This window comes from Aphelocoma coerulescens, chromosome 3 (assembly GCF_041296385.1).
Source record: "Aphelocoma coerulescens isolate FSJ_1873_10779 chromosome 3, UR_Acoe_1.0, whole genome shotgun sequence".
Lineage (NCBI taxonomy): Eukaryota > Metazoa > Chordata > Aves > Passeriformes > Corvidae > Aphelocoma > Aphelocoma coerulescens.
This window is the reverse complement of record NC_091016.1, coordinates 120,117,119-120,140,637: the sequence shown is the minus strand read 5'-3', so window position 1 is coordinate 120,140,637 and position 23,519 is coordinate 120,117,119. Positions and strand designations below refer to the sequence as shown.

The 23,519-nt window shown below is 40.2% G+C and overlaps 1 protein-coding gene across 2 annotated transcripts in view; it reads right to left on the bottom strand.

Annotated features, from left to right (window-relative positions):
• The window catches only part of CLIC5 (chloride intracellular channel 5), a 77,702-nt gene that overhangs the window by 6,964 nt on the left and 47,219 nt on the right, over nt 1–23,519 (bottom strand). For both annotated transcript variants that reach the window (XM_069011763.1, XM_069011764.1), the window contains 3 exons: nt 17,001–17,110; nt 16,534–16,659; nt 15,104–15,210 (listed from right to left, as the gene is read on the bottom strand). In XM_069011763.1, coding sequence (XP_068867864.1) covers nt 15,104–15,210; nt 16,534–16,659; nt 17,001–17,110 — 343 coding nt within the window. The remainder of the gene's footprint in view (nt 1–15,103; nt 15,211–16,533; nt 16,660–17,000; nt 17,111–23,519) is intronic.

The following is a 23,519-nucleotide window of genomic DNA, read 5'->3' as shown; positions in this document are numbered from 1 at the left end:
ACCAAGTAGAACCAGGCCTGAGTATGTGGCTCTGTGCTGCTTTCGAAATTTCTACTTCCAATTGCTTCCCCACCCTGCAGACTTTCAGTAGGAACTTAGGGATCCCAAATGTGACCAGCTCTGAGAAAGAAGCCCTGTCATCAGCTTATCCATGCAACAGATGAAATGTCTGAACTCCTGGAAACCATTTTTCTGGACAGTGGAATCACCAAGCACAAGGGCACCAGCATCATACTGCTTCCACTGGGATATATTTAATATAATCTCAAATTCCAAGAAGTTCTACCCACGTATATACAAAATCTATGGTGGAACCATCTCTCTCAGACTTCTCTACTTCATTCTGAGCTACTTATGTAGCCAAAGACAACTTCTAGCAATCACAGTCCTGCCCTGTCATCCCACCAATAGTAAACAACAATATTAACAAAAAAAAAACCCTCATGAGCTTTTTGTGATTTTTCTTCTCCCTTCAAAACTATGATTTTAAACAACTTTACTTAAGAATCCTGAGTTAGAAGCCAGAAAAATAGCACTTTCCAACCTCAAAGCAACCACAGAACACTTAATGAATGTATTACCATCTGTCAAATGCACAGGGTGAGGTTCAATTTAGCTGATGATACCTAATTCACAATGATGTTCTGTTTTCAGCAGAAGGTTACTTGATGTTGAACAATGAAATTAACAAATTCTGACATGCACAGAAATACAAATAATGTAACAAAAGTTAATAATTGGCAAAACTGGGCTCTCGGTTACACTGACATAAAAGAAGAGTAACACTGTATTGTCAACAAGCTATTCCATATTTACTCCAGTTCAACCAAGAACAGACTTTGGCTCTGTTACTCAAATTTTCAAGCAAAAACTTCCTTAAACTATTAGCCTGTGCAACTGTTTCCAGGAGATGGAGAGAAATCCTTGTGCTCTGAAGTACTTACACCACATCTGAACAAAACATTGGAAAATGTAATGCATGGAGCAATCCTGCAAGTCAAGCAGAAGGCCAGATGACAAAGATTCATTAATAGGTACTCAGGGTGAAATTTTGGCCATCCTGAAGCCCATGGAAGTTTTGCTTCATTGTTGACTTCAGTGGGGTTAGGATTTCTCCAGCAGCTTTTAAAGCCAAAAGATACTATTATAATCAGTTCATCTGACCCCTGAAATAATACCGACCATAAAACTCCCAGCGTCATCAGTCATTTCCATCTCTGTTTTCAGTGGGTCAAATAAGGCTGAAGCAAAATGGAAAGTAACTAGAAAGTAGTAAAAGAAAAATGGTTCGGAAAAAGTAAAACCAATTCAGGCTGCCCACACCCACAGCGTTTGCAGAGGTCAGGCAAGGACTCTTTTTCCCCTTCCTTGAACTCCAAATATTTCCTTCCTTGCTTAATGCTGGGACAAGGAGAAACAGCAAAGCAGACAAAGCACATAAACACCAATCTCTGTGGCCTGAACGAGCCACTGGAAGGCAAATAATTCCATCCTAAAATAGTAGCCTAGGAAAAGCCAAATTACCACCAGAGGAGCCTCAATCTCTCCTTCACACTCTCTCACTCTCTCTCCTAGGCAGACTGGATACCTAAATTTAAAATAGCTAAAATGAGGTGAGGTGACTCCTTTTTTATGTGTTTGTGGGGAACCTCTTGTAGGATAAGGATTTCACTTGATAGTTATTATGGAAAGAAATGCAAGGCATAGAGGACACAATCAGAGTACTAAGAACAATAGATTTTTAAGCAAATTCAACATAAAAACTACTTGATTTATGTGAAAAGAGCAAAAATAGTTAATTTTTTAAACAAATATTAAGGAAAATAAAGCAATATTTCCAAACAAACATGAAAACAAGAAAGTCATATTTGGGGACGGTTGGTTAAGTAAGTCATGCCTAGACATCTTTTCACATCAGTTTTTAAAAGTTGGTAATCTTAAAAACATATCATTTCCAAATTAAAAGAATAACCTTTTGTTTCAAAAAGTTTGAGAGAAAATACTTTTACTTTCCAAAGCAAGTTATTATTCACAAAATTCCACCCACATGTGCCAATAAATCAGGTTACCCACACCACCCATGGCATTTTTCTTAAATAAAACTTTTGTCACAAAACATTTTCTCCAAGTCAAGGACAAATATATGTGGCCCTCTTTCTAAGTGATTATCCCTGTGACAATAAGGCTCAAAATCATTGGAGCCCAGCAACAACATCTTGTCTTTTGTAGCCAACACCTGAAACTACCTGAGGCTGACCTTGGCACAACTGCAAGGTTCTTAATTGTCAAGCCTAGGCAAGTTCAACAAACCATGATCCATGTAAAAAAATGAATGATTCCTGCTGCTACCCTCAATCACTGATTGATGTTTTCCCTTTTTACTGCTTTCTTCCACTGCCCTCCAGTAAGATTTATCCTGTAACACACGCAAATGAACTTGGTGAAATACACAATGAGGGAAAAGGGGGAACAGTACATAAATATTCACAGTCTCAATCAAACAATCTGAGATTTATTTTTCCTTTAAAAAAATAAACCACCTTTCCTGATCACTTCCAGATTCACAGTTTGATATTATATGAGACCCAATACTGTTTTCTGGTAGGAGAGGGGAACCAGCTAAGAAACAGCAATTTAAGGTAAGAAAATAATATCATTCTACTAGCCTGACAGTCTGATTAAAACCCAAGGATTCATATTTTCAGTCTCTTTTTTCTCCATCCTGCTCATTTCTTTTTTTCAGACTGGCTCAAGAGAGTATTGTAATTTTAATCTGTATAGATTAATTCTTCTCCATGGAGGGCTGTGACTGCAATACACGTGACTCTGTACTCCATATTGAACAGTTTATCTTCCCCTCTTTCAAGGGGGGGATTTCAATAAAATGCTTGAGATCTGAGTGCTGCCTTGATTTCTTCTGTCCAGCCATTTAAGAGTCAGGTGCCTTGTCTGAGCTGGTTCTGTAGGTTCCCTCTCTGCTCAGAGGGACTGAGCATCTCCAGAGGGTAATTCCATCCAACTGCTGGAGACACCTGATTCAAACCAGCGTGACTCACTCCACACATGCCCTTCTTGCTGCAGGAATTACACATGAAACCTAAAGGACTAGCTCAGACTAGACACCTCACTTTCAGGGAGGTGAAGTCAGGCAAGATGAATCCTAACCTTTGAATATAATTTCACAGTTCACCCAAGTGATCTAGCATAATACCTCCAGTTTTTTTAAAAGTTACTTAAATATTAGGGTTTACCCCCCACAGGGCAAATACATTGCCAATTTGAGCATTGCAGCATTCTTTCCAGACATGTTTCTGCCTCATAAACTCCCCAGCTCGGAGCAGCAAATGAGTGGGAGGTCACTGAGAGAGCCATTGGAAATGCACAGGAGGATGAAGGTTGTGTGCTCCCATGCACCCAAGGCATTTAGATGCCTAAGTCTGGGCCAAAGGGAGTTTCTGGGGTGATTCAGCTCTTCTATTAAAGATGTTCCACTCCAGATAAATAATTCAATATTCACTGGAAAAGAGGCTTGTACATGTTCCCACAATAAAGGTGAATGCCCACACAGCCATGTGGAAAAGCTGTGATCTGTCTGTCTCTACCCACTTAATGAATCAACAAATACCTGTTTGTGTACACAGAAGAGAAATAAATTATTGTCTCTTTTTCCTCAACTCCACTTTCTCCTGGTTTTGGGTTATTTTAGGGGACAGGGGCCCATGTTCATCCTCCAGACAAGTCAGAACTGGGATGTGAAAAGGGGTTTTTTACTCCTGGTCAGTGTAGGGGTGAGCTTACACCAGGAGGGGTGTGAGTCACACAAACACAGGGGCACACAGGGAAACAGCCACACAACTCTGGTCATAAATCACCTTTCAGACATGATCTGAACCAGGCATAAACAGGGACATATTTTCCATAGATGTAGGCACATGGATTTTGTTCTGTGTATGTGCAGTTAGAGAAAGGGAGGTGCTAAGCCCCAGGTTTCATCCAGGACTCAGAGGAGCATGGAGCTGACACAGCTGAGGGACACCCAAAGCACCCTCAGAAACCTGGACACATCAAAAATCTGTTGATTTGCTTATGGGTAAGATTCCCGTTGCCTAACTTCAGCCATCTAATTGTTAGGTAATTAGTCTGACCTAATTGTTCAAGTCTCCCTTACAGGTAGCAATCAAGGACCGGCACCTCCAAAGGAAATTCTCCCAATTTTAGACCCATATTTTAAAAAAATCAAACTGTCCTTTAGAAATGGATTGATGTCTCTCTCCACTGATCAGAAATAAAAAAGGACTTTTGAATGATTAATGTATAACTTTTAGACTTAGGTGAGATGATCCCTCCCTTATCATCTCTCTTCTCTTCCCTTCTCACCCTATCTACAGACTGATGATGTGGATTGATTGATTGATTGATTCATTCATTCATTCATTCGGGCTTCACTCAAAAAGTCTGGAATATTTTGACAGATGTGTCTCAAAACCTCCATAGAAGGAATGAGAGAGACTAGGAGCTCAATTCTCAGCTACCTTTTCCTAAGATAGAGAACAATGATCCAAGGATTAAGAGGTTACTTGGATTTAGGAGACCTGAGTGTCTTCTTCTCACAAGGTTTTCTATATGGCCTTATAAAAATAATTTAAATCATTTTCCTTGAAACTTCCTATATACAAAATAAAAATAAAAATACTCTTTGGCTACAAACTTTACATTAGTAAAGTATTAATGCACCAGCTGTGGACTGGTTTCAGGTTAGAGGGGGATAAATAGTAAATATAGCAACAAGAAAAGGCATCTTGGCATCTTCCTATTTTTGTGATACCATCTATCCTACTCTCAAATTAAACCTAGCAAAGCAGGTGAATCAATAATGCCTTAAAAAGTAAATTAGACATGTTTTTCAAGCATCCAGAAAGATTGTTTTGACTTGTTTCTTTTTTTTACTGAAATCTCAGGTTTCCTCCTTCCCTTCTCTTATCCAGTTTTACAATGGAGGAAAGAAATAAATGCAATACTTGTAACATTATCATGAAGAATGTGGTCAGAGCACCTTCATATGCTGGTTTTTAAGAAGAAAACCCAGGTGTTCAAATGACACCAAAGAAAAGCTTAATTTCCAAGTCTCTTAGGAGTCCAAGCGACCCTGAGGGTAGGAAGCAAGTGAATGTAAAACTACTGGCCTACAAGTGCCCCAGGAAGAACAGCACTGAACCTGTGTTTCACAAATCATCGTGACTCTGTAGCAGCACGTAAGGGACAAGCATCACTTCTAGGGCACGTTGCCGAGGGCCTAATCCTGACTTCTGCCACGTTAGCCTTGTGCAGGTGTCCCTAAAGCAACTGCAGACAAACAGAAGCTGATTTGCACCAGGAACTCGGAAATAAATAAATAAATAAATAAATAAATAAAATCAAGATCTGCAGATTATAAACACACGTTCTTTATAGCATGAGGTTATCGCTCCGATATCTCAATTTTTAAGCGTGTTCACTCAGAGTGTATACTTTTGGTTTACTACCAAAGAGCAAATAAGATGATTCTGGGACTAACAAAGGAAAGCTACATGGATCGATCTTAATTCAAGTAAGAGTAAAGTGAGCTTCTGGTAGTGAGTGCAGCTGGGCTTCAGCAGCAGTGCTGTGGGGACCCCTTGTGTTCCAAGATTTAAGCAAAGACATTTGTTCCTGTACAGGGTGTTGGTGCTTGACTCTTTAATATCAATTTCTTCCAATTCCAGGCATGTAGAATAATAAAGTCTGCTTCTTTTTACACCCGGATAATCCCAATTGCATTCCACTGATTTCAACTGTGTTATTTATTTCCAGCATCGGTGAAGACATATGAGAGGGAGACACGGCAATGCCTAGCTAGCAGCACCTGAGGATGAAATTTGAAAGCTATTAAGTTCTCAAATCCCTCAGTTCACTTAGAAAATCTTGGTCTCAAATAGATTTATTTAATATTTCCAAATTTTCTGTCCTCTGCATTCAAAAATGGTTACTGAGACAAAAAGCCATGAGATTATGAGATTTACAAATTACTCACATCTTAGTTCTTTCCCATTGTTTCTCTGCCTTTGAGATTTTTTTGTTTCAAGCCCCATGAAATGACTTGGGGATCATCGTGATTATGCGTCAACTTAACCTCCCTGAAAGGAGCAGAAGCAAAATCAGTTATAATTAAGTCTGGATGTATGAAAGCAATTCAAGTATTAGTAGGGAGGTCACATTGCCTCTGTTGCAACTGAACTGTTGTGGCAAGTATTAAAAACACTTTTCCCAGTTCTGGTGTCCCCAGTTAAAAAAAAAGGCATTGGGAATTCCAGCAAGAGGTCAAAGGAAAGCAGTAAGACAGTGCTCAAGGACTGGAAAAAAGCCTAAAAGACCAAATACACTTCAGTGCATGAAGGACACTTCAGTCTCTCTTGTTCTATGCTCAATCAAATCAAATAATTTTAAGGATGAAACATTAACATGTTTGCTCAATGGGCAAAACTGACTGGGATGTGATTGGTAGCAGATGATAGTAAATAACCCAAAGAGCCTTCTGGTCTCAAAGTCCATGAAATTCAGATTACTTTTTTCTGCAATCTGAGGAACCAGGATATTTTTACGAGAATTATTTCTCTAATTCCCATTTTGTCACCTCATTTCTAGCACTGTTTTCAAGCTGAAAGTCAATGACTTAAGATCTATCTAATAAAGAAACTTAGCAACACTGATTTTCATTTGTCTCATTCTTCTTTTCCCTTTTATTTCATGAAGAACATTTGCATGCATAAACAAACAAACAAACAAAAACTACCAAAAACAACAACAACAAAAAATCTATTTAGGGAAAAACAGATCCTGGACTAATGCTTTTCCCTTTGAAGTCATGAACAGTTTTGCAAACTGACTTCTAGGAGCCAGTCACTGGGCTCTCTACCATGTGATAACTTGCAATGGCTAAATATAAGCCTGTGAACAATCATGTCTGGACATCAAGATCAGCTGGGTGTTTAAACCCAAACATTTGGTTATGTAAGATTTGGACAATGAACTGAGCAAGGCCATAGCTTCATCTAAGTCCTTTCTGTGGGGAACATACTTAAGATACACCAAGTCTATCACAACGAAGGGAGATATCCACCAGGGCAAAACCATAGAGCAATGAAGTTAAAACTCAATTCTAAATAATAATGTAATTTAGGCCTCCCATTCCAGCAGTGAGACGCTTAATTCCTCCCAGGACTGCTGCCACCAGATTGCTCTAATCCACTTCCAGCTGTGCTACTGCTCCTGTGTGCGAGCATGGGAGCTCAGCTGGGAAACAGAACAAAGCATCCCAGTAAAGCCAGCAGCACTTGGAGGAATATTCAAACACACAGGGGAAATAATTCCCTCTTAAAAGAGAGCGTCTGCCAACTACTGTTCCCACTGCAAGTGTTTTAGTCTAGGCCTGGCCTTGCATATAGGCCCTGACTCAGCAAAGGCTTGAGAACATGCTTTGATTTCATCATGTCATTAACCTTGTTGACTTCAGCATGTTCTATAACTTTAATTTATATAAATACATATATTCTTTCTTTTTTTTTTTTCTCTTCCACCCTATGGTATTCCATGTCTTCAAAGTTGGCTTCAGCACAGATGTGTCAGAAAATTGTGTCTGTTAGTAAATTTATTGCAAATGTTTACTATTCCCAGAATGGCTGCACCTAAGACTGTTAACCAGGCATACCAAGTCCCTGCCTTGAAGATCCTGCAGTCTGATCACATCTGGACTTATAGAAAATGTTCCTTTTGTGCTGTTTTCAAATAGTGTTTTTCACATTTCCATCAGGAAATCTTCCTACCTCAATTAGGAAGGTCTTAAGAGAAGGAAAGTTCAGAAATATTCCCTTGCAAGGTACATATTTCCCAGATTAAGGTGATGGTGTGTTATCATTTTATAAAACTGAAAACCTCTTCTTTCTAATGGCATAAGATTTCAGTTCTCAGTTCCGGCAGGTCAAAAGATATTGGTCCTTAAAGCTGTCACTGGTACCAGACAGAATATTGATGACTCTGGGCCTCCAGCCAGCACGATTTTGAGGAGAACTTGCAAAGAGTTATTTCACAAGAAAACTTATTTTGCAAACTGCTGTTCCTGGGCATTTTAGTCTTTGATTACTGGGCAGAATGCAGATAAAGCAATTTGGGACAGATGATAAATGCAACTTGCAGCACTTCTTAACAAGTTAGCACAAAGCTATCACCACAGTTTTAGTGGTCTTTATATGTGTGTTTTAACAAGGAGACAGAGTGAACAGTTTTATTAGCATATCATGAGTGAGTTATGTGGGTATCCCAAATGAATGGCAATAAAAGCTTTATATCACACTCACCAACATGTATTTGGTACTTTATGTGCCACAAATGTTGCAGAAAAGCTATTTTACATATGTTTTAAAGACTGGGTATTTTTTATATTAGGGCTGGTTTTGTAAAGCTGCCAAGCACTTTAGCTACCATGAGCCCAATGTTATTCAGCTTAGGGGGAGTAATAAAAACTCATTTAAAATGTTCTGAAATAGCTTTTTTTTTTTTTTTTTTTTGTGCTTCAAAGGCCAAAATTAAAGAATCATGGAATCAACATGGAATCATGGAATGGCCTGGGTTGGAAGAGACCTTAAAGGTCACCTATTTCCAACTTCTCTGCCAGGGGCAGGGACACCTTCCGCTAGAACTGTCATCCTGATGTGTTCCATCACAAAGCAAATGCTTCTCTTTAAAACAATTTTAAAAGCTCTTTCAAGTCCTTCCTGGTTGTATGACAGAGAAAACTTGGTACTGTCACAACACAGGACAAATTGTGATTTGTGCTGGGCCTTGGACAGACGTGGGGTTTAAAGTGGAAAATGAAGTGGAAATTCTTCAAGTAAAGAAGAGGAAGAAAAACATTTAATGCCAAGTTGATACACAGACATCACACACATATTTATATATTTATACCTATGTATTTATATGGCACCTTGAAAATCTGTTCAAAAAGCATAAAGCATTAATGTTGGTCCCAAATTAGTGTCTGATCCAAGATCCCTGTGAGAGGAAACTTCCCATCAATACAAGAGTATTTGAACAGGTTTTTAAACTTGCTCTGGCAAACTCAAGAGCAGCTTTGCCAGGAGCTTTGGTGGGCACAGGGTGAAGCCTTTAGGCACAGAACAGGTCAAAAGCACCAAAGACTCAGGAGACGCCATATCACAGTTACAGTTATAATCTGACCCCTTTGGCTGAGAGAAGCCAGGCTGGAAGGAAAGGAGCTGACTCCCTGCCCTTCCCCAGCACACAGGGACATGCCTTGGGGACAGATGTTTTGCTCTCCTGCTTCTGGAGCCAGACCAGTCCAGACTTTTCAGGATGTCACAGCCTGCCCCACCATATCACGAAGGTCCTACCCCTGCCTCAGTGCCACAGAGGGTCTCACCATGGAGCTGGTATTACTGTGAATATTCTAAGCTGGGGTCTGGAGTGAACAGACTTTCTGCTTTTTACAAGAGGCATGTGATGGCTCCTAGGAAGGATCAGGGTGTACCACTGAGCCTGTGCACATACCTGTGCTATGGGTCTGACCCTCCACTTAGCAGGAGCAACTCCACAGTGTAAAACTGATGTAGGGCAGTTTTAATTCCAACCCTGTACGTGTGTGTGCATTTCTACTGCACGTGTACATACACAGCACACTGAGGGAGACATTTCCCACCTCACGCACCAAACCACAAAGTGTGATGGAGCTACTGAAAGAGGTGAACAGCATTTAATCACATGTGAGTTAATGATTTAAATGCGCTTTTATTTTTGGCCTCTTGATGTAAATCCAAACCAGACAAGCAGAGTCCTCTGGTCAGACGGCTGGAAATTCCTCCGCATGAAATCATGTTGGTGGTCTCCCAGCTCAGCGCCTTCTGAGGAGCTGTACAGTGAAATATCCTTCCGTACCACTAATGAATGCGCCCACCCACACTGGAGCTGGTGCTCCCTAAGAACTCAATTCAAGAACAACTTTTTAAACTCCTACATGAAATCAAAGGGCTCATTCTACGAGCCAAAGAACTCACAATTTTAGGCGGGACAGTTAATGGGTGGTTACTCCAGGCCGTCCCCTCGGTTTGCAGTACACAGTCTCACAAGTAAAAATAATAAGCAGGATGCTATGTACACAGCATTCCAATTAATTAGATTTCACCCTCCTCCTATGAATACATAAATTGTTGCTATGCTGGTGACTGTACAGAGAGTGAGTGACTTGCTCAGCATCAACCAGAGGAACCAAAGTAAACACACAAGACCTCAATTTACTTTCCTGTGCTCAGACAAGACCTCCTTCTCGATATTAAACAATCACTAAGCAACAAAAAACTCTCAAATTAGCCATGAAAACTTGAGCAAGAGCATCCAGGAAATAATTTTCAAGACTATTGTAACTGAACCCTCCCAAGGACTCCTGTCCTTGTGTGAATGAGCACTTGTCATTTCAGGTACAAGGGGTGAAGCGTGGTGACAACAGCTGGAGAACTGAATAATCCAGTTGTTCTACTGAGACACAGATCTAATCCCACAACAAGGAGATGACTCCTTCAAACAGGCCTGTTATAAAATTATCAAGTGGCACAGGGGGTGGAAGGAATCAAGTTCTGATTGAACTGACTTGAAATAATAAATGCACACACTTTCTTTAAACACAGCTTGCCACATCCTGAGAATCTGGAATCAATTTCTTCCCTTTCAAGAAGCTTAAAAGTGGTGGGACTTTGATATGGCATGAGCACGTTTGCTTCTGGGCTTACAGCCCTCGCCAGCCCATTCCAAAACTTTCAACGTTTTTATAAGACAGAAAAGTTAGGGAAACAAAGATGGAAAAAAAGAATCAGAAATTGAGGGAACTATTAAATCAGGGCAGCCTCACTGCCAAATACCTTTGGTAAGTAAATGAATCATTATCAATAACATATTGCCATGCAGACTTACAGGAGAAGGTTATCACCTGCTTCTGTGCCAGGCATAAAACATAACGGTGTGTGGCTAATGAACTAGTGCATGAATCCAGAAAAAAACCCCACTATTTTTCTCTGTAATGTTAAAGCATTTTTACTTCAAAGTCAATTTAACTCATCCAGAGAAAACATTACTTTTTCCATGAAAACTTTGTCAAAATCGATAGGTTACTCTGAAGCACTTCTCTTTTGACGATGTTGCATTTGCAAGAGGAAACTGTCTTGACAGAAAGAACCCTGTTTTGTTAACGGGATGTTTCGGCCCTGATTGTAAAGCCGCTTGTGCACAGCTGCTTGCTTTATACATTCACATATTTGCCAGCAGAGGGTGTCACAATCTTAGAAACAGAGGTACAAATGTATCCTTGCATCTGTTCATTCCCATACGAGGACTCAGACAGACACTAAAACAAGAAATTACCAATCTCTTATTGTCTTCAGTAACTTTTCCACTATCAGGAAAAAAAAAAAAAAAAAAAGAAAAAAATCATTTATCTATGTAAAGGCTACAGACTGTGTTACCAGTGCCATCTCCCCAGCGCTATCAGGACAGGAAATACCACAGTGACACAGCCAGCAGTGGCATCACCTGCAGTGTGACATTTCTGCATGGCCCCGGTTGCAAACTCCACTGGGAGAGACAGCAGCTTGGGCTTCTCTTCGGTGTGCATTAGATTCTCAGCAATTCTCATATCCAATACCCTCAGGCTGCATAGGTATCACTAACTATCCCAAACACTTCATGCCACTTTTCTGCAGAGATGTAACAGCCCAGGCTGGGGTGAGAGCTCACGTTGCACAGACCACATGACCTGCCCTAAACCAGTACCCTAAAAGGAATGGTCACACACAATTACACCTAACCCACATTTCTCACAGCTAGAGATAGGCTGGTGCCACGAATTCCCAGCCTGATATCCCATGCGTTACTGAATTCACTTCCCTGACTCCTGAGTTAAGAGAACATAATTTAAACAATGTTTGGTGCTTGATGTTTGGTGCTTTAGCCACCTTGCTATCCAACACCACCCTACTGCCAATTAAAATAAATCCAAATTATTGTTTATATAATGATCTGGGTTCTATAATCTATTTTTAATTTACTACCAACTCTTTCTCTATTTGTGTTTTGATCACGTGCAACTGATGTTCCAGCCACTGGTGTGGCATTCCAGATTAACCCAAGCACTGGAGTCAGTTGGAGCTAGGAACAGATACAGAAGATGACTATGAGACACACATTACCCTTATCTCGAGCTGGGAGCTACAGAAAGCATTTATGATAACCACAAGCAGCCATTTCTATTCTTTTTGGATCTCACCTGCTCATGTGGAGACGGGGAAAGGGACTTCACCTAAGTAATTACATTTTATATTTATAAAATGCTTTTTATTGTCACAGAACTACACACACCTACTTCTGCTGTTATATAGGAAAAATAAAATTATCATATAATATAATACAAATATAATATTGTAATATATAAAAACAAATGTATAAAATTTATTTGATATATATAAAGATAATATACTATAATATTAATATAATATAAAAATTATTTACTCCAATAGGAAGCCCCAAGATGTACTAGAGGAGGGTCAGGCTGGACATCAAGAAGAATTTAGTCACTTGAAAGGGTTGTTAAGCACTGGAATAGGCTGCCCAGGGAGGTGGTGGAGTCACCATCCCTGGAAGTTTCAAGAAGTGACTGAAGGTGGGACTCAGTGCTATGCTTTAATTGGCAGGGTCGTGACCAAAGGTTGGACTTGATGATTTCAAGGTCTTTTGCAGCTTTTGGGATTCTGTGATTCTATTATATTATTTTGAATAATGCAGCAGGACCTACTGTAAAATGATACACAACAGATCAGGGCTAGGGCCCCAGATCCCTTTTGAATCAGTGTTGCAATTTTACAAAAATTTACAAAACACCAATCAAAAAGAAATAGGTTCATTAAGAAATATGTACATTGTGTTGCTCTCCTTTCCTCTTTGCACACAGTCATTTCACTGTTCAAGAAATTTAACACAATTACTTTTTGACTAACTCATTCTCTTCCATCCAAGTTAGCCTCCAGAATAAGTGCTGCTGTTCAGATGAACTGGACAGAAGGTGAGTAAAACTTCCCCAGGATAAGGGAGAAACTATTCTGCCTTAGCCTTTGAAAACTGAAAGTCAATTACTCTGCTGAAATTGAGGTCTGCACTGACAGTCCCAGGGACCCCAAGGTCCTCAGGGACTTAACTTCACTGATAGAAAGAACATAGTTACAGATAGAAAGATCCAGTTCTACTCTGCCCATCTCTGCTTTATTCTCCTTGCAGGGCAGCACTCTAGCTGTAATAAAATTAAGCTAAAAGCTTTTCTCTACTTTGATGAGGAAAGTTGAGCATCAGTACATTCAGAGACTGCAGTGTGTGGATAAGACAGGAGCAGGAACCAGCTAACAAAAATGGAGTGAGGATGTTTGCAGGGAGCAAAGATTGGGTCTCTCCTGCAGCTTAACTGCTCTTGTCCCTATAACCTTGGTGTGCTTAATTGTCATTTACAAGAGTACCTAAACCAAGGGTTTGTTATGCAGGACTAGGGAAAGCTCCCTTTAATCATACTGCAGCTTCTGAAAATGTGGAGTGCTTTGCAGGGTTAGATTCCTTATCTCACTGTAGTGGATATCAGACCTTGAATTCCACCCCTGGTTATGGCCAGATGCAGACACCTTTAGGACAGCCATTTATTCCTGGCTGGAGATGCCAGCCTTTGTGAGCCCAGGGATTTGAATATTGCAGTCACTGAGAAGCGAGAGTTGGGTCTGTGCATGTGAGGCAGCACAGATGAAGATTTACAGTTGCAGAGCAGACCATAAAAATTCCTTGTAAATGGCCAAGATATTTTACTTTCATTGTTACATCTATTTAGTCTAACTCTTAATTTATCTTCCTTTTACAACTTCCTACAGAGGTTAACTGAGCACCCCATTAGCATTAGACAAAAAAACCCCCAAGTTTTTAGCATCACTGAAAAGTGAAGTGCTATAATTATTTCCTTCTGTTAACAACACAAAAATATTACAGAGAAGATTGTTATCTGACATAAATCATCATTTAACCACTTTTATCTCATGGGTCAGCCCCGGGCAATGAAATATAATTGCACAGATGAAATGTGTGGCAGAGCTGGAACCTGCAAAATCTAGTTTTTTCTAAATGACAGATATGAGCACATGGCATTCAACTTGCCTTAGGTCTCTGTCTGTGAAACCAGTAATATAAGGTAGGAGATACATCAGTGAATGACTGCAAATATTCTACTAGGGCAGCTCAAGGGATAGGGATATGTAAATCCACAGATTTATGGAGCAACAGGAGCTCAGACTTGCTGAAATCTTGCCTCTCTAAGGTGAAAGGAATGTGGAGAAAACAGCAATTTTATTAAGAAGAAGGTGTGGGATGCATGTAAACATGAATGGCATCCAGCTTCTGGGGGATTCTTTCTTTTCATAAACAAACATGTCAAGGACAATCTGGAGCTTACAGAGTGCAATTACATTTCTTAAATTCACTTCTTTCTTTTAATTACTTTGTATGGAATGTCCTGATATAACTCGGTTTGTATGAGCAAATTTGCTATGACAGTGTAACATAATCATAAGAGGGCCAAGAGCCCAATGACAACATCTAATAAAGCATGAGCTGCTCTCACAGGTTTGGGTCCAGTCAACACACACTCCTCTAAGCAGTGCCTGGGCAGAGTAGAAGAGGTAGCACAGGCCACCAGTCTCTTCCAGTAAGCAGTTAGGGATCCTGTTCTGGTGAGGAAACTGGGCTGTGTGGACAGGAACACATCATGGCTGTCGGTAAAGAGGCTACCAAACACTCTGTGTCTCTTTTATTTACTACTACAGATTAGTTAATTCAACTGTGGACATGTGAGTTGAGCCCACCTAACCAACCACCTCAAGCTGATCAGCAGACCTACCTGATGTCACCTGAACAGAGTTTACAATAAAATGATGAGAGAATGGCAAAATTCTTCCACTTCTAAGCACACAAATTCCCTGGCACATTTGGTAGTGGTCATACTCACCAGCATTATCCTGCTGCTTGGTGTTTTTGATGTATGCAGAAAATTTGGAAAAGATATCAATTCCAGCAGTGTTTGATTCCCGGTGCTTAGCAGCCAGCTTGGGGTACCTGAAAAGGCAAAAGTGGAGATTTACATCTTGTTACCAGCACCACAGTGATGGCTACAAATATAATTTACAAGAGGAGAGAAAAACTTCCTGTGAGAAGAACTGTAATTAACACTCATTATCTCAAAACAACAGCTTGGCAAGACACTCTTAACCATATCTGTGATCTGTCTGTCAAGGCAGGCATGTGGGGAGTTACACTGGGATGGTGTCAAGACAAAGGTAATTGCACTTGTGCTTTATGTAACCACAACCCAAAATCAGCCTTAAATCAGAAGGAAGCATACATTTCCAGAAAGGTGCAGGGGAGTTTGGCAGCCAGCTCTCTCCATTATGAATGGCAGTCGTGTCTAATGCTCTGCACTGAAAATGTACTCCAGGATGGAATAGCAAGCGGTGTTAGGATTAACCACGTGAAGGAACATAAATGTTCCAGTCTCTGCACTGCTTTTTATAGACATTTAGTGAAAATGAATATATTGATTTGAAAGATAAACACAAACTAATGATTCCTACTGACTTCAGTGGTCTTGGAGCAGAGTATAGAAAATTTAAATAGCTGATCTCTTGCCTCAGGACAGGCCTATAGCTGCTGATTCACTTGGAGGTAAAATGCTTCATAAGGAAGCAAGCCAAATTTGATTGATTCATAGATTCTAAGGTCCAACTCACAAGCCAACTATTTCTTTTTCCCATTATCCTTGTATGAAGTCCAAAACATTTGACTAAGTAAGGCATATCTGGTAAATCTAAACCTTTCATTGGTAGCTTTTTCATACTGAAAAAATCTGGGCCTTATTTCTAATCTGAATTAGTTTGGTTATAGCTTCCAGTCATGGGCTCTTGTCATTTCTTGACTAGAATAATGAGCATTTTTCTGCCTCCAGAGCCTCTAGTCCTCTGTAAGCAGTTCCCCTTCCAACCTTCCTAACACACCATACAGCTCAGAAACCTCTAGTTTTTCACTGTAAAATGCTTTTCCTGGCACAGATATTTTGTGTGGCAATTCTCAGCATCTATTCCAAGCTATTTTTAGTTTTGCAAAATGTGGCCACCAGACCCCTACAAAATTTTTCTAGTACTGGTCTCCTTAATTCTGCATACAAGGGCATCCTGAAATGTGTACAGAGAAAACATTCTGCAGTTATTAGTCACACAAGTAACCTTCACACATGGAAGTCATCTCACTGAAGCCAGCAAGTTTCATAAATAAATATAACTCCTGTAAATAAAAGTTGTAGGAGTACTTTTTAGGAACTCTTCTTAGGACATCTTTCATTCCTAGGAAATGGAATATTGACTGAAAAAAATCTAAAGGTCTTACTTTGGAGGCGCAAGAATCTCTTCCAAGAATTCCTCAATCTTGTTAACATCTGTCTTGACTTCTCCATTAAATGTCAGGAAAGGTGGGTGGGTTCCAGGAGCCAGATTGTGCAGGTCAGCTGGCTTTCTGCAAGCAGAGAAAAAGTCATGAAATCACTAATCTTTATGGTCGGGTAGTTGCACAGATATTTATAGTTCCTACAAAATCAGTCTGCCTTTTTTTTTTTTTTTCTCTCTCCTGTAATTTGTGGTTAGAAGACTTTGAAACTACCCCAAGCACCCTGTTAATATAAAAACATTCCACAAATAAAAGAAAAAAACCAACAACCAAACCTGAATCCCAACTATTTTGTTGTGCACCACAGGCTCTCTAGGCCAGATAAAAATCTGATTTAACTTGGAGGGATCTTTCTATAGTGCAAACACTGCATCATACAACTATTTTCAATTAAACGGAACAATTTTTACCTTTTCAGGTCAACAGTGGTGACATTGAACACAACTCCTTTGAGCCACAGGATCATGAAGAGACGCTGGGAAAATGGGCAGTTCCCAATGCTTTCTCCATCGATACCGGCCTGCGGGACAGAAGGAGAGGAAAAATGGATTTCAGACTTGTTACTCATTTACTTCCCTCAAGACAGAAAATGGATGTTGAAAGAAAAATAAGTATTTTAAAAATAACCAGCAGTGCCTGCTATTTAATATAGTTTATCATCAACACAAGAATGGAGTTACTGCAGGATTCAGCCTTTGACAGGAGATCAAGGATGCAACATGGAGCCTCTCCTGAGGGCAGCTCTAAGGAGATGTGGTCCTTGCTGATGGCAAGCAACATCCAGGGTGTTCTTTCAACTACTCTCATCCCCACAGGACTGTCTGCTTCATGGACAGGGTGGACAAACTCAGGACCTGCTTTCTGCTCTATTTAAGTCTGTGGACTGCAGTTTTTATCAGCTCAGTATCTGCTTCACTGTTTTACTATCTAAAACACGTACTTTAGAGTTAAACCCAAGAACTCTGGACATTGCCTCGCTCTCGTTCACATCAACAGCTGCCTCAGACACAAACAGCCTGGTCCAGACAGAAACCTCCCTCTGAATCTTCTGAGGTTCAAGGCAGGTTTCAGCCACCACACTCAGTGTGTTCCTATCTCTACTATCTAATGAGTTGCCTACAAGCCACTACACAACAATACAAAACTGCTAGTGTTAGCATTGAGGAAACAGCCTATTTTTTCCTTTTAAAAATTTATGGTCCTTAGCCATGTAAATTCTAACTTTGAGCCATGGAGGGATCCAAATAACACCAGCTGAACTGAGCCAAACCTGCTGCCAAGGGCAACATCCTTCTACAATAATTATGCTTGTGGCCAAAGCTTTCAGGACAATAATGGTTTTGATATATTTCCATTTTAATTTGTGGTACCATTGTGTTTAAAAGATTCTTATAATCCTGCTGAAGCAACCAACCTTCCATTGTTGACCCACATGGGTTGCATAACTGTATTTTATGCACAGTGTGTGTTTGAAAATGGCTGATGAAAGAGCTAAGCAAATAAATGCCCTTCTCCGCTGGAGACAATATTATATGAGTCTGTTGGCTCTCATAAATTTTCTCTTATTAATATTCAAGCTGTGAGGTAGCATTTCTCTGTCTTAAAGAATCACTTCTAATTATTGCAGCTTGTGAAACATCCCCAGCACAACTAGAAACATTTTGAGACATGGCCAGTTGGTACAAATTCAGGCCTTGCCTGTGAAATGTTCAGCCAAAAGATTTGCTGGTGGGCATCAAGAATCTTTTTCATGTCTTGAATGAAGCTTTTGATGATTCTGGGTTTAAAAACAAATTCCACATGTCCTGTCACTAAATTATAGAGGGAGTGTGAATTCAAGGCTTGGAGGCAACCTGTCACAAAGTTTAGAGCTGTGTAAAGAGTTTTGATCTGGGTTCAGATTCAGTTTCAAGCACTGAGACTCTAGAGGTACTTGGATATAAGGGGGAACAGTGTGGCTGCAGTTTTACTTGAAATTATGGATCTGCAATATGTCTGGCACATGGCATAGGCAAGGATCAACAAACAATGTGGGTGAAGGAGTGGTAGGGCGGGAGGGTGAGCATTCTACCTGAGGTGGGAGTAGCCTGATTCTGCAAAATTTTCTTAATTTAATCGTTAGTTCTGTTCTGCAAATTTCATGGCAACAGCAACAATGTCACCATGGGAATACCAGGTACACCATAGTGCATGCCATAATTACTGCAAAGTCACATTTTTTTATTTGGATTTAGCTTGTTAAACCATTGCCAGGAACTTTTGACTTCTTACCCTTCCTGAAAAGAGGCAAATGCTATGGGAGAAAATAGTGATATGACACCATTTTTCCCCTTGGTTTTTTTACCATCTTAGTCATAAATCACAATTTCATCTTTTTCAGGAAAGACACAGGAACACCATTTCCCTGCTCTCTCCAATTGTTTATTCTCATGCAAAGGTTAAGGGTTACTTAGACTTGCATCTTCTTATACATTCTCTGTCTTTCAAGGGAATGGTGAATAACCATCTCCAGACCAGAGAACTAAAGGAAAGCAGAGCAGCTGAATCACAGAATCAGCTGAATCACAGAATCTGCTGAGTTGGAAGGGACCCACAAGGATCACTGAGACCAACTCTTAGCACAGGACATCCCCAAGAGCTACAGAATGTGCCTGCAAGAATGATAATGACAAGGAAGAAACAGAAGTGATGGATTGTGTGGGGCTAAGGGATGTAGAAGTCATTGGGAAAAGAAAAAAGATGTGAAATCTGGAAGAAATAAGATTCACTTGGTGATCAAAATAAAATCACTGTGTAGGTCAAACGAGGCCTCCAACAGCCCCAAATGGTCAAAAATCCTTCTCAACACTTCCAGAGCAATGGGAAACATTTATTGCTAGAGACACATCGGGAGTAGGCAGAGGAAATTCCGAGAACAAAAGACGAACTAAAGAAAAAGTACGGTATGATCTCTGTTCAAAGCTCCGGGATCTGGAAGCCAGGCTCATGAGTTGGGTGGAGACTGACTCATGGGTTTTGATCTCATGTGACTGGCATAACTGAAAATGCTACCACAAATCACAAGGCAAACTGGTGACAGAGGAGGGAACAGAATCAAAATCTCCCCAGCAACACAATTTATCCATTATATTCAGCTCTTTTTCTGTGGAAATTATAGGCAAGGCTCTGTCGGTTTTGTGAAGCCTCTCTCATTGCTTCTAAGAGCAGTCAGTAATTCAATGTTCAGCATTCAGAGAGAGCAAAACCTTACTAGGTAACAACTTCAAAGGCTTATCAGAGTGTTTTGAGATCCCTTGTGAAGTCTATTAACCACCAGGAGGAGATGAGAAAGAAGTGAAAACTTGCCAGGCTTAGTCACTCTGAGCTTCAAAGAAAAACAACTTTTTTAAAGCACCCTACTAGTGCCTAAATACAAACCTATTACATAACTGTCCAAGGGTAACAGCTCAGAAAGGCAGGAATTAAATAATACCTTCATCAAGATCAAGAACTCAAGCAGTGGATGGAAAGAAAAGAACAAATAATTGATAAGCTGGAGAACCATCATTTATCCCTGCTGTTGTTCACAAAATCTTTCTCATGCAGCTTCCCTGAAACACAGTAAAAGTGATGATGCACTTATAAAATGGAGCAAGTTGGTGACATATGCACTCTCCCTGCCAGTAATGTTGGATTATTTCTGATATAATGATTGCAACTAGGGACAGTACTGACAATTCTAATTAAAAGATTGCAGCTAGGGACAGACTTGAAGCTTTGTGGGCCCTAGGATAAAGGAGATAGAGTTGTTAAAGTGCACTCCCAACAGAGCAGAGCCTCACCTGAAAAGGCAAATTCCCATAGTGACCATGGAAAAATAAAACAGATTTGAGGATTTGCTGGGCCAGACTCTTTGGCCAATCAGTGCTCATACCACTGAAGTTTTAATTTAGGTGCCCAAGGGAAGGTCTCCTGTGTGGGCAAGGCCAAGATGCACATTGGAAAGATGAATGTGTCCACCTTTCACTTTGACTGAATCCACTGAGTGTCTTAACTGGGATGAACACGGATCCCAGCAACAGAAAAGTCTGGAGTTTCTGGAGACAGAATTTCTAGAGACAGGTTTCTTCATCTTGGAAACATCACTTTGTGCTCCCATTGATTCTCACAAACATAATTTTATTAGTTTACCTACTCAAAAAGTATGCTTTTATACTTAATCTCCAGCTATTTCTGTCATTCACACCAAGTGATGCAAGGTGCTGCCCTGGAACCCAGTATAATCACGTCAGGAAAAACCTACTGTCAGACCAGCTGCTTCCCTTTATCTCAGTAATGGCAAGAATTAACAACATGTTCCCCTTTATTAATTATAAGGTGCTCCTCCTTAAATAGTTCAGCTATTTTTAGTGAATTAATTAAACCTTAATGACATTTGTGTGCTCAAGTGGGGGCTGCATGGACACATTATCAATTAACAAAATTAAGGAGGTTCTGGGAGGGAGAAAAAACAGTCTCAGTGATTTTATGAACTTGTGTCAAGTGTTTTTGTAAAGTCATGGCAGTATCAAAAGCCTCCAAGCACTGCACAGCACAGCTGAAAGATGTGAACAGGGAGCTCTTCTCAAGTTCAAGCTAGTACTTTGCTATAAATGAAATAACTGGAATAAACTTCCACACATATTCCAAAAATACTCCAACTGTACACACACGGGGACTGCAATACACACAGACAACTGTGTATTATTTTAACTAACCTTAAGGGAGGTAAAAAAGACAAGTTTCAGTTTTTTCCCAAAATACAGAATTTAAAGAAATATACCATCATTAATAATGACTAAGCATCTATCTTAAAAATGGCAGCTCTGGAAAGAATTCCATATGGCAAAGCACTGTGTTTTTTCCAGGAAAATAATGTATTTGGGTTCATTTATCCTTCTCCTTTCACTGCATTAGGGTCGCTCTGCACATGGTCCAGGGGTCTGTTAGACTGTGGGGTAAAGCAGGGAGATATTTTTGATGACACTAAAACACATTTCTTTTTCAAAAGGATTTGAACAAGTTAACAAAAACAAGCAGGCTAATTCACCTCAATGTTTCTCAGTATGGATTAAGGAGGGATTTGATTTCATCATCCCTACAATCAAAATCGAGGCTCACATTACACATGGTTACACCCTCTCTGTTTTAAAACTGGGAAAGCTCCTGCCTTTTGACACTTACTCTCCTTACGCTCAGAACCCAAAGGGGAAGTGAAAATCCTATTGGAAATGCAAAGCAGGCCAGGAAATATCCTATTTATTGTGCTATTAAGAAAAAAAAATTCTTAGTAATTATACCACACACACAATAGCACAAATCTCCATTGTAGGGAAAACCCATGGGTTGCAACATGAGATCAGACATGCCAAGGTATTGCTTTAGCAAGTGTTATTTTTTTCCATTTTCTTGTCTTTTTTTCTTTCCCAACTTCTCCTCCAAATGCAAAAGCCAGCAAGCTTTTTGGAGTGCCACCAACAGAGAGGCAAGCTAAGAACCGTGCATTCATAGGGCAGCACTGGTAGGTCTCAAGTAAGAAGTAAATCTCATCACACAAACCCTGTGTGTCACAGGACACTCTTGTTGACTGTGGCTCTGGTTCAGAAAAAGCATTTAAGCATGTGCTGAAATACATCTGAATTCAGAGGAAGTATATGCTTGACTTTAAGCATGTTCTTAAGTCCTGTTGACTTCAATAGGACTTAAGCACATACTTAAGTACTTTCCTGAACATGGGCCTACAAAAACAATAATAAATTTGCTGTGCAGCATTTCAACTTCATTGGACTTTTCCTGAGATTTCGTTTTGCTGGGAGAAGCTGTGGGCAGCAGCCTTCCAAGGGAGAGCAAGACAGAGCAGGAATATGTCCCTAATAACACACACATGGAAATGGACCATGTGCATATATGTCAAATAAAAATAGAGCATGTGCCTGAAGGATTGTCAGGGTAGTAACAAAAAAAAAGGAAGTGGTGAGACTCTTTAGCCAGCTCCCCAAAAGCCAGCCAAAATGCTGTCCAAGTTTGGCATTACATACAGGCATATATTTTAGATGCACATAAGCTGAACTGGGTCTGTGCTGCCGGCCAGTTTGAGGGGAGCTGCCTTCTCACACTGGGTTCCAACCAGCTGAGCAGCACGGCAGCAGGGCTGAGGATCTCCAAGGAGCTGTCACTGCACTTCTCAGATCTCTGCAGCTTTGGAAGAGATGAATTTGTACTCTTGAGACATTCAGGACTTTCAGCAGATGGAACTGCTGAACACAGGTGGGCACCACCTGGTTAGGACATGACAAATATTATCTATATCTATATTGGTAAATCATGATTTTTCAACTTTTTACATGAGGGGCAGCATGGGCAGGAAGGGATCAGACCTACAGGTTGGCTTCTTCCAGAGAATCCTTTCATGACGGCTTAGGATGTTCACAGTTAGACCAGATTCATCTGCCCCATCAGCTGAGGTCCTGGTAGCAGAACATCTGCCTGTACAGGGATCAACCTGCACAAATAGGTCTCAGTTGTCTCAAGGGCTTTGTTGAAGCCAAAGGCCACTGTACTTGTTCTTTCATGAAGTAAGTTTTGCTCTGAAATAAATTTTGTGGTGTCTGAGAACTCCAACCAGTCACGTGCAGTTTGGGGTTAGAGAACTTCAGACTAGACATAGGTGAATAGTCTCATCATATGGAAATGATTCCATGATATTCCATCACCTCTTCTGCTTTCTTCTAAAGTTCCATGACTTGACAAATATCAGCAGAGTAGAAGAGCACAGACTGGTCTGATACCCTAGAACATGCTATTATTTTGTTCTCATTTATATTTGTAGATCTGTTACTTAGCTTTGCATGTGGTCAACTTAATGAGAAATTAATATCGGATAATCAGAGGTAGTGGAAACTATAACAAAA